Source organism: Trachypithecus francoisi, unplaced genomic scaffold (genome assembly GCF_009764315.1).
Source record: "Trachypithecus francoisi isolate TF-2019V2 unplaced genomic scaffold, Tfra_2.0 Lachesis_group9, whole genome shotgun sequence".
Lineage (NCBI taxonomy): Eukaryota > Metazoa > Chordata > Mammalia > Primates > Cercopithecidae > Trachypithecus > Trachypithecus francoisi.
The window spans coordinates 52024995-52036409 of NW_022681474.1; the positions used below are offsets into that span (position 1 = coordinate 52024995).

General features: G+C 49.7%; 1 protein-coding gene across 1 annotated transcript; it reads left to right on the forward strand.

Moving 5' to 3' along the window:
* The first annotated feature begins 5793 nt into the window (after positions 1-5793).
* LOC117082383 (protein FAM25A-like) lies at positions 5794-10179 on the forward strand. Its single transcript, XM_033209037.1, has 3 exons — positions 5794-5917; positions 7948-8010; positions 9910-10179. Exons 1-3 carry the CDS (start codon positions 5845-5847, stop codon positions 10041-10043), a joined length of 270 nt encoding a protein of 89 aa, XP_033064928.1. The 5' UTR covers positions 5794-5844; the 3' UTR covers positions 10044-10179.
* Positions 10180-11415: the final 1236 nt, after the last annotated feature.

The window sequence follows — 11415 nt, forward strand, 5'->3', positions numbered from 1 at the left end:
GTGATGCAGGAGGGAAAGCCAGATTGGAAAAGGGAGAGTTTTGTAGATGGGCTAAGCTCAGTGTGCCTTTGAGAGAGCAGAGCCAGCAGCGTCTAGTCATCATTTGGATGTACAGGACTAGAGCATGAATCTGACGTAGAGCTGTGGAATGAAGAGCAACACAGCTCTTTAAATACTGAGAGAGTGTGTAGAATGAAATTGGACAAGCCAAGCATGGTGGTTTCATGCCTTTAGCCCTAGCTACTTGGGAGGCTGAGGTGGGGGAATTACTTGAGCTCAGCAGTTGAGTCCAGCCTGGGCCAGATAGTGAAACCCTGTATCTTAAGAAAAGAAAAAATAAGGCCAGGTACAGTATCTCATGCCTATAATCCCAGCACTTTGGGAGGTCAAGTTGCAAGGATTGCTGGAGTGTAGGAGTTCAAGACCAGACTGGGCAATAAAGTGAGACCCATTTCTACCAAAAAAAAAAAAAAAATCAAGAAATTAGCTGGACATGGTGGTACATACCTGTGGCCCCAGTTACATGGCATGGCAGGTTAAGGCAGGAAGATCACTTGAGCCCAGGAGGTGGAGGCTGTACTGACCCATGTTCATGCCACTGCACTCCAGCCTGGGCAACAGAGTGAGACCCTGTCTCAAAAACAGATGAAGTGGACGGAAAATAGGTCGGTAAGGACTATTATCATTTAAAGGACAAGCCCCCAGAGGAGTGGCTACTAGAGTGGGAAGAGGAAAAGCAGAAGAGGATAAGAAAAGGCGAAAGAGTTGAAGATAGGCGAGGCTGTGGTCACAGTGCTGAATGCTGCCAAGCAGTGACTCGATTCATGAACATTCACTGGATGCTGTCTCTGTTCCTCTTCTAAGTGCTGGGGTAGAGGAGAGGACAGGTGGAACACAGTTCTTGCTTTTATGAGCTTATGTTCTAGGAAGTTCAAACTTAAGTATTTTTTCAGGTAGTACGAAATAGCAGGAAGAGGAAGCAGGCTGAAGGGACACAGTGATTGGGGGCTATTTTAGGTAGAATGATAAGGAACAGCCTCTCTAGGGAGCTGACATTGGAACAGTGACCTGACTGAAGGGACGACAGAAAGCAGTGCTGACATTATAGGTGGCAGGATGACTGCCAAGACAGACAGAAAAGCATTTGATGTGTGTTTGAGGAACAAACAGCAAGGTGACCAGCATGGTCAGAATGAAGAATGAGGGAAACCTTGAATGAGAATAAAGCAATTCCATCTTGGATGCTAATCTGCCATGTTCTGATTAATCCCACTTCCAAGAATTCATCTACGATTTCTATTTTATCTTTTTAAAAGTTTATTTTTTGAGACAGAGTCTCACTCCAGGTTGGACTGCAGTGGCACAATCACAACTCACTGCAAACTCCACCTCCCAGGTTCAAGCAATTCTCCTGCCTCAGCTTCCCAAGTAACTGGGATTACAGGCGCCTGCCACCATGCCTGGCTAATTTTTGTATTTTTAGTAGAAACAAGGTTTTACTATGTTGGCCAGGCTGGTCTTGAACTGATCTCAGGTGATCCGCCCACCTCGGCCTCCCAAAGTGCTGGGATTACAGGCATGAGGCACCGTGCGTGGCCATACACATCCCTACTGAAGCACGCATTACCCTTTCTCTATGCTATATAAGCCCTGGTCAGGAAGGTGGGGGTAATGGTGCAGGGATCCACCATCTTGTCTTGGTGCCATCCCTGATTTGGTTTCTGTTCATAAATGCCTATTAAATGTATGTTTCTGAGAAACTTCATTTGTCAGCCTCTTTCTTTGGTATCTCAGTTTCCTTGGCCTTTGCAGGTAGGTTTATATAGACCTGCTCACCAGAGAACAGGCAGTTTCTCAAAAAATTAAAAATAGAATTACCAAATGATCCAGCAATATCACTTCTGGATATATAGCCAAAATAATTGAAAGCAAGGTCTCATACAAATATTTGTACACTGATATTTATAGCAGTGGTATTCACACTCATCAAAAGATGGATGCAGCCTAATTGTCCATAGGCAGATGAATTGATAAAATGTGGTATATACATACAATAAAATATTCTTCAGCCTTAAAAAGGAAGGAAATTCTAACACATGCTATAACATGGATGAAATTCAAGGACATTATGGTAAGTGAAATAAGCCAGTTACAAAAAGACAAATACTGTGTTCTTTCACTTATGTGAAGCATCTAGACTGAGTAAGCAAACTAATAGAAACAAAGTGGAACAGGGGTTGCCAGGGACATGGGGAAGGGAGAAAATGGGAAGTTGCTTAGCAGATACAGAGTTTTGGTTTTGTCAGATGAAAAAGTTCTGGAGATTGGTTGCATGGCAATGTGAATATATATTATCCAACCCAAGGGTTCTCCTTGACCTCTGTTCCAACTGTATACTTAAAAGTGATTAAGGTAGTAAATTTTGTGTATATTTTACCACAATTCAAAATAGAATAATAATTATTATTTTTATTATTATTTTTTGAGATCCCTCACTCTGTTGCCCAGGCTGGAGTGCAATGGCACCATCTCAGATCACTGCAACCTCCGCCTTCTCAGTTCAAGCAATTCTACTGCCTCAGCCTCCCGAGTAGCTGGGATTACAGGCATGTGCCCCCATGCCCAGCTAATTTTGTATTTTATTTTAGTAGACATGAGGTTTCTCCATGTTAGTCAGGCTGGTCTCTAACTCTTGACCTCAGGTGATCCACCCACTTTGGCCTCCCAAAGTGCTGGGATTACAGGCCCTTTCCTCAAGTACCCATTCGAATACGTCCTCTGGCTTCCACCAGGAGCCTGACTGATACCCACAGGTGGGTGGATGCTGGCGTGCTGCCGGGCCCCTCTTCCTCTGGTGACTGGCCAGCCAAGTCTCTGGGATTCTCGTTAGGATGGGCAGGCGGTGGGCACAGCACAAGCTGTGAGCTCAAATCCACAGAACAAAAGTGGGAGAAGACACCAGCAGGATGGACTGCCAGAAAACTCTTGGCATTTGTGATATCTGTCCTTTAAATCACACAAGGTATCATCAGGCTTCAGACATGAGACAGCCTAAGTATTTAAGTACTTCAAATAAACAAATTGTTTTTCAGAATTGGTCATTGCTAAGTTGGCAAATTGCTATTTGAAACACTGGCTCTCCTTGACTCAGTGATTCAGCCAGCTAGTCCCTTCCCAAGCTAGTTTGTTGGGCAAATTCCACCTTGAGAATGTATCTGCTCCTGTCAAAGCCAGATTCTCCCTGCCTGAGGCTGGACTTGGCCTTTTGACTCAGGATATGCTGACTTGGGTCCCTGGGTCCAAGGGTGGCCCCCTTGGGCCATTGTGGGCTGAACCTCTTCCATGATGGGGTGGTGGAGGGCAGGCCACACCTAATTCACCCTTGACCTCATCCAGGCACGTGAAGTTCCCTGCAGGAGTCACCTGAGCCCAGCCCCTCAGACCAGGATCCATCATAGTTAGGAGGATTTGGGGCTATCTCAGGTTCTTTGGCTACAAAGGGGTCCCCCTCTTAGGGGTCTGCCCTCTATGAGGCACAGATGGCTTGCTGGGGTCCATGGGCTGGGCTGGGTGGACAGGGATCTGGTCACAGCAACAGCAGCTGGAAGGTCAAGTGGGAGGGCACCAGGACCTGGGCCTCCCCAGGCCTCTTGTCTTCTCCCCCTTGGGCATTCGGGATCTGTGTCTGGACCCAGCCTTGCCCAGGAGGTCTAGGGCCATGGTGTGTTGTCATTAGAATGGCAGTGCTCACACCAAGGCAGTGCATTAAATTATCAGGACAGGGTCTCATGGGCAGGGGCCATGTGGAGGGGGTGGTGGGAAGGGCAGTTGTCCCCAGAGGCTGTGGTGGGCCTGGCTCTGGGCTGGGCAGTGGGCCAGGGTCCTGCTGTGTGGCTGAGCTCTGACAACAGGCTGTCTGGGGCTGGTGAGCTCCTGAGAGAGGGGACTGGTGCAGAGTACCCTAGGGTGGGAGCTCATGAGGAGGGGGTCTGTGGGGTCTGAAAACCATTCTAGAGCAGGCAGATGACACTTGTCAGGGGAAGAGGCATAGAAAGGACCCCTGTGGGGGTGGGGGACACACAGCCTCAGAAGGAGCAGGGAAGGGGCTTTGACAGGTCCAGGGAGCATCCCTGAGATTTCCTAGAACAATTCCCACCAGCCTTGTCTCAGGAGTCCCCCTGCCCCCAACCCTCTGCAGTGCCAGCCCAATGCCCTGGGCAAAACATCCTGGATTCTGGCTGTTACAAAGGAGGACAGGGTCATCTGGACCTGCCTGAGCTCCAGGACCCCCACTGTCACAGCCCTGTCTGGGTCCAGAAGTTCATACGTATATAAATGAAAAATGTGCAAGAATCATATGATTGAATTCCCTTTCATAAGGAGGGCCCCTCTAAATTGTTTAAGCCCCGATTCACCCCTGCCCAAAGGAGACAGCAATGGCATGTGTGGGGCCGTGGCCTTGAGACCCAGAGGTCCTGCTGCCCACGATACCCACTGCCCACCCTAGGGGGACTGATTGTAGCCCTGGAGCCCCCAAACACCATGCGGGAATGCAAGAGGGTCTCAGCTCCCGAGTCCCAGGCTGGGAGGGCCCACAGTCCAGTAAACTGATCAAGCTCTGACACATCCAGGAGAGCAGCTCCAGGAGCCTGCACTGGGGAGAGAGCCTCAGACCCCTGCCCCAGGCCTGTACCCCAGAAGTAGGAGCATGGGAACACCTCTCCTTGGCTCCTGGCCAGCGGAAGTCACATCCCCCAGCCCTCTGCCTCCAGGCAGCCTCATGTCCTAGTCACTCCTTGGCCCACCCCACCGGTTTGTCAGATCTCACTGCCCAAGGGCACCTCCCAGCTCCTCAGTGAGGAGTGGAGGGAACAGGTGTTTACCAGGAGCTTGCATGCTTTGTCTCAGGGATGATTAGTGACACAGCCAGGAAGGCACGCTATCCCCATTTTACAGATGAGGAAACGGAGGCTCAGGTTGGGCTGGTGACTAAGGGAAGCAGCATGTGGCAGATGGCTTGAGGCATGTCTGTCCATCATGGGTAACAAGGGAGCAGCCCTGCCACTCCTCATGCGATGTGCCAGGAGCCAGGAAAGCTGCTTTCTCAGGGATTCTAACTAGGGCCAGAAGCATCTCCCTGAGTGGTGGTGGAGGCCTCTGTCTACTCCTCCAGGACAGCCAGGGGATAGGAGGGCACCGCTGATGTCACAGAGCCTCTAGGGTGAGTGAGCATCAGCTGAGCAGCACCAGGTGACTACGTTTCTGCTCAGTGCTATGCCCCCCTGAACACCCCACCTATCCCATGGAGGCTGCAAACTGCTCTACAGAGCCAGGGTCTCCAGGAATGGGGAGGGCAGTCACCCTCACTCCACTTGTGTTCATGACCCAAAGCACTGCCCAGGTCTCCAGACCCATAGAACCCCCAAACCTTTACTGGGCCACATTGGGGACCTTGAGCAGCAGGCTTGGAATCCTAGGCCTTGTCTCCAGGTACATATCAGTGCCCAGGCTTGGGAAGCTTTGGTCTCAGTGGGCCTGGGACTCAGGCCCTCTGCCTCAAGGAAGAGGCATGTCCCGATCTCTCCTGTCCAGCCTCAGCCCTGCTCCCTGCCCCTATCCTTCACGGGGTCCCTAGGACAGGGTCACAGAAGCCTCATGCTGTCAGGGGATGCTCCCACCCCAGTGCCGGGGCGGCTCCGCCCAGCCCCTTCCTGCTGCCGCCCTCTCTGACGCACCTGTCCAGCCTCCTACTGGGCTGGGGCTAGGGCGTGTTGTATAACAAGCTATAAAAGCACATTGGGCCAGTCCTCAGCATCCTAGTTGGCCACCGTCTGCTGCCACACGATGCTGGGAGGCCTGGGGAAACTGGCTGCTGAAGGCCTGGCCCACCGCACCGAGAAGGCCGCCGAGGGAGTCAGTGAGGACCCGGGACTCCTTTCTACCTGGGCTGGGGGGATCTGGGGCAGACTGGGTCTGTTGGAGGCGGATCTTAGTAGGCAGGTGAGGACCTGGGGGGAGGCCTTGGCCCCTCAGGAACCCTGGTCTGCAGCCCAACCAGGACAGCACGGAGTTGAGAGGTGCAGAGCTGGGGAGGTCTCCTGGGGGCAGGGCATGAGTCCGGGTGCTGGGTGAACACTGGTAGCTTGGACCCTTCCCTCTGGAAATCTGGGGAACCTTTCTTGTTAAAACAGCCTATTCTGAATAACCTATGCAGGAAAAGGAAGGTGGATTTTTATTTTTACCATAACTTTAAAGCTTCAGAGATTTCTTAACAAGTCACCAAGTCTGATCTGTTCAAAGTCAAAAAGGACATTTTCAATTTCATCCAAGTCCCCTACAGCATGTTTATTTTTATTTTTATTTGTATTTGAGATGGAGTCTTGCTCTGTCACCCAGGCTGGAGTGTAGTGGTGTGATGCTGGCTCACTGTAAACTCTGCCTTCTGGGTTCAAATGATTCTTGTGCCTCAGCTTCCTGAGTGGCTGGGATTACAGGCACCCACCACCATGCCCGGCTAATTTTTGTATTTTTAGCAGAGATGGGGTTTCACCATGTTGGCCAGGCTAGTCTCAAACACCTGACCTCAAGTGATCCGTTCCTCTTGGCCTCCCAAAGTGCTGGGATTACAGGCATGAGCCACCGCGCCCGGTCCCGAAGTGTATTTTGTATGCAGAGGTCAGCAGCTGTGCGTGGGGAGGCCCAGCCAGGCCCCACCCGTGGGTTGTGTGAAAAACAGTCTTGCCTGAGTTTGTGTCCTCTTTCTAAATGGCAGCAGACGCGTATTTTGTTTTTGACTCTGCAACTGGTGTGGACCACCTGCTTTAACCTTTCACTAGCCTCTGAGTTTTCTATGATTCCTGTTGGGAGAAAAGCTGAGTGTTGGGAGAGAAACTGAGGCAGGGCTTGCATGTCTGCTAGACTTGTTGGCTCCTTGCTTCTAGTATGCCCATTATCTCAAGTAGCCATAACGTTTCTCATTCACTTGATACACCTTTTCCTTTCAACCCCCATATCCTCACCACCTGTTTCCTTGCTAGATCACCAATAAATAGCGTGGGCTCCCAGAGCTCGGGGCCTTTGCAGCCTCCACACGTGCGATGGCCCCCTCGTCCAATTTCTCTCTCAAACTGTCTTTTTCTCATTCCTTTGTCTCTGTGGGACTTCGTCGCCCCCACGACCTGGTGTTGGGTCTCATCATCCCAACAAATTACCATTCTAAAGATGAGGGAACCCAGAGTTAGAGTAAGAACCATTTCTTCTGACTCCGAAATTTTTCAGTTCTAGCACGCTACCACCTACACTTTAAAAAACTCTGAAGTAGGCCGAGAATTCCCTCTTGTCGGAGGAATTGCTTTGAGAGATGTGGTTTTACTGGATGAGGCTTTGGAAATTGACCCGAGGCAGGCACCAGCACATCCTGAAAGGGGTGTGACCTGGCACACAGGCCCAGCCTGGGCTTCATGTCTCAGCTGGCAAGATGGCCTGCTCATTGCCATTCCAGGCCGGGCAGGGCCGAGGGGTTTCAGGGACCCATGCCCTCATGGGGCTCACTGAGCTCGTCTTCCGGCAGCCAGGGCCCAGCATCTCCTAATGAAGCCTGCTGTGGACGAAGGTCCTTCTCGTGAGCCAGTCTGTCCTGGCTGGGGGTGGCATCCCAGAGCCCCACCTTGGATGTCCAGGGACGTATAGGTCCGTTGTGAGGATAAGCCAGCACTGAGTCCTCACCCTGGACTTGGGGGGCAGTGGGCCTGCTCTGAGCCCTCACCCTGGATTGGGAGGGCAGTGGGCCTGCTCTGAACTCTCACCCTGGACTCAAGGGCAGCAGGCCTGCTCTGAGACCTCTCCCTGGACTGGGAAAGCAGTGGACCTGATCTGAGCCCTCACCCTGGACTCGGGGACAGTGGGCCTGCTCTGAGCCCTCACCCTGGACTTGTCTCCTCTGTTCAGTTCATGCCGTGGAGGAAGTGGTGAAGGAGGTGGTGGGACATGCCAAGGAGACTGGAGAGAAAGGTACAGCCGGCTGAGGTCGGGCAGGGAAGCAGGGAGGGAGGAAGGGAAGCCAGGTGCTGGGCCAGTCTGTTCTTTGACTGACCAGGTCAAACACTGCCCCTGATGTTGCAGCCTTTCAGAGCCTCTCAGCTGGGGCAGTTATCTATGCTCATCGGAGGCCACAGAGCATACTGCGTTAGGGCACTGTCTAGATGGTTCTCTCTGTGGAATGATAAGAAGACAAAGTCACAAAAGACTATGTGACAGCACACTGGGACAAAACATTTAACACGGCCGGGCGCAGCGGCTCACGCCTGTAATCCCAGCACTTTGGGAGGCCAAGGCGGGCGGATCACGAGGTCAGGAGATTGAGACCATTCTGGCTAACATGGTGAAACCCCATCTCTACTAAAAATACAAAAAATTAGCCAGGTGCGGTGGCGGGCGCCTATAGTCCCAGCTACTCGGGAGGCTGAGGCAGGAGAATGGCGTGAACCCGGAAGGCGGAGCTTGCGGTGAGCTGAGATCGTGCCACTGCACTCCGGCCTGGGTGACAGAGTGAGACTCCAACTAAAAAAAATTAAAAAAAAAAAAAAAAAATTAACATGTAAAATTCTGTGTTAAATATTAAATTGATGTGTGTGAGCTATGAGTAGAACTATGCACAAAGCATGTGTATATCTCATTCTGTTTCAACAAAATAGATTCTGGGTAGATGAAGGTCTTAAATTTACATAAATGAATTTATTAACTTACTACGAGATAACCATCTTATCTCAGGCTGCTGTTATAAAATACCACAGGCCAGGCACAGTGGCTCACACCTGTAATCCCAGCCCTTCTGGAGGCCAAGGCGGATGGGCCACCAGAGTTCAGGAGTTCGAAACCCATCTGAGCAATATGGTGAAACCCTGTCTCTACTAAAAATACAAAAATCAGCTGGGCATGGTGACACATGCCTGTAATCCCAGCTACTCAGGAGTCAGAGGCAGGAGAATCCCTTGAACCTGGGAGGCGGAGGTTGCAGTGAGCTGAGATTGCACCAGTACATTCTAGCCTGGGTGACAGGGCAAGACTCTGTCTCAAAAACAAAAACCATAAACTGGGTGACTTAGAAACAACAGAAATTTATTTCTCACACTCCTGGAGGATGGGAAGTGCAAGATCAAGGCACTGGCAGATTTGGCATCTGGTGAGGGCATCTTCCTGGTTCGTGCATGGGCCTAGCTGTGTCCTCACATGGTGGAAGGAGCTAGCTCTCTGTGATCTTTTTTACATGGGGTGCTAATTTCAACCTCCCAAAGACCCCACCTCTGAATACCATCACATTAGGACTGAGGATTTCAACATAATTTTTGAGGGGGAAGACATCATAAACATTTAGACATAGTAATAACATAAGAGACTTAGGCCTAATCTTGGAGAGGGGAGAATCTTTAGAACTATGACAAAAAACGAGTAGCCATAAGGGAAATATTAAATAAATTCGACAATCCAAAACTTCGAAATTTTCTGTAGCCAACAAAACAAAACAAAACAACAACAACAAACTATAAACCAAGCCAAAAGAAAAATCACAAACTGATGAAAAAATATTTGTAATACAAATGATAATCCAATATAACAACCCAATATAAAAATGGCCAAAAGACATAAGCAGGCATTTTCCAGAAAAAAGGACAAGCAGGCAATGTACCCACCAGTAGATGCTCAGTCTCACTCACAGTTGAAGAAATACAAGTTGTTGGGGAAATTAAAACCAAATTCAAATTCATTCTGCCAGGAGTCCTGCTGCCCTTGGTCCTGTCAGGCCACTCCAGGGACTAATCCATTAAGATGACCACATCCCACAAGCCACTCAAGGGGACACAAGTTCAGCGGGTGGATCACTAGGACATTCTTCCTCTTTCTTTCCAACAGCCATTGCCGAAGCTGTAAAGAAAGCCCAAGAGTCAGCGGACAAAAAGATGAAGGAAGTTACTGAGACAGTGACCAACACAGTCACAAATGCCATGACCCATGCAGCAGAGAGTCTGAACAAACTTGAACAGTGAGTGCACCTGCTACCACAGCCCACCCTTCCTGAGTCCCAATAAAAAGCCATGAAATCTGTACATCGAGCCCTGGATTTATTCCCATTTGGAGGGAAACACTAGGCAAAGTGTTTTCTTGTTGATATAAAATATTTTACATATTTATGGAGTACATTTGAGTATTTATTACATGCACAGAATGTGTGGTGATCAGTCGGTGTTTAGGGTGCCCATCACCTTGAATATTTGGTATTACTGTGTGTTAGGTACATTTCAAGTCCCCTCTTCCAGCTAGTTTGTTTTCTTGTTTTTGTTTTTGTTTTGAGACAGAGTCTTGCTCTGTCACCCAGGCTGGAGGGCAGTGGTGTGATCTCAGTTCACTGCAACCTCTGCCTCCCAGGTTCAAGCAATTCTCCTGCCTCAGTCTCCCGAGTAGCTAGGAATACAAGCGCAGGCCATGACACCTGGCTAGTTTTTTATTTCTTATTTTTTGTGTTTTTAGTAGAGACAGGGTTTCACCAAGCTATCTAGGCTGGTCTCAAACTCCTGACCTCAAGTGATCGGCCTGCCTGGGCCTCCAAAAATGCTGGGATTATAGGCATGGGATACTGCACCTAGCCTTCTAGCTGCTTTGAAATATGCAATACATTGCTGCTAACTATAATCACCCTAGGTGAAGTATTTTTCAACAGAAACACTTTGCATGTCCCCCGTGTCTCCTCTGCTGAGGCGGACACTGGCACTGGGGCCCCTGCTGCTGGCTGGATAGGTCCCCATGATGAATCAGATGCTTCTGTCTCACACTAAGACCTTTCATGTCAGGAAGGGGCTCTTCTGGAAGAATAGTTAGTGTCTGTGCTACGTTTCCTAAAAAACTGTTTCCCAGAAATTATATATACCTTTCAGCCACCTCAGTACTTCAAGAACACAGTAAAGGAGGACCCTCATTTGTTTTGCATGTTTTTGGGATTTTTCTTGAGACGTTGTTGCAGGACTCAGGGCAGATAAGCAGTTTGATGAAGAATTTAACAAGGCAGGCCCCCAACTGAGCTGCTTCCTGTTCTCACAGAGATCAGATAAGCATTTCTGCTGGACAGTTACAGAATCCAGTCAAGGAGAGACTGAGTCACTGCCCAGTCATCCTAGAAGCCACTATTTTTTTTTTTTTTTTAAGACGGAGTCTCACTCTGTTGCCCAGGCAGGAGTTCAGTGGCATGGTCTTGGCTCACTGCAACCTCTGCCTCCTGGATTCAAACAATTCTCCTGCCTCAGCTTCCTGAGTAGCTGGCACTACAGGTGCCCGCCACCATGCCCAGCTAATTTTTTGTATTTTTAGTAGAGATGAGGTTTCACCATGTTAGCCAGGATGGTCTCGGTCTCCTGACCTCATGAT

Coding starts and splice junctions, on each gene's coding strand:
- LOC117082383 (XM_033209037.1), top strand. CDS start 5,845: ATGCTGGGAGGCCTGGGGAAACTGGCTGCTGAAGGCCTGGCCCACCGC. Junction 5,918..7,947: donor GAAGGCCGCCGAGGGAGTCA/GTGAGGACCCGG, acceptor TCCTCTGTTCAG/TTCATGCCGTGGAGGAAGTG. Junction 8,011..9,909: donor CAAGGAGACTGGAGAGAAAG/GTACAGCCGGCT, acceptor TCTTTCCAACAG/CCATTGCCGAAGCTGTAAAG.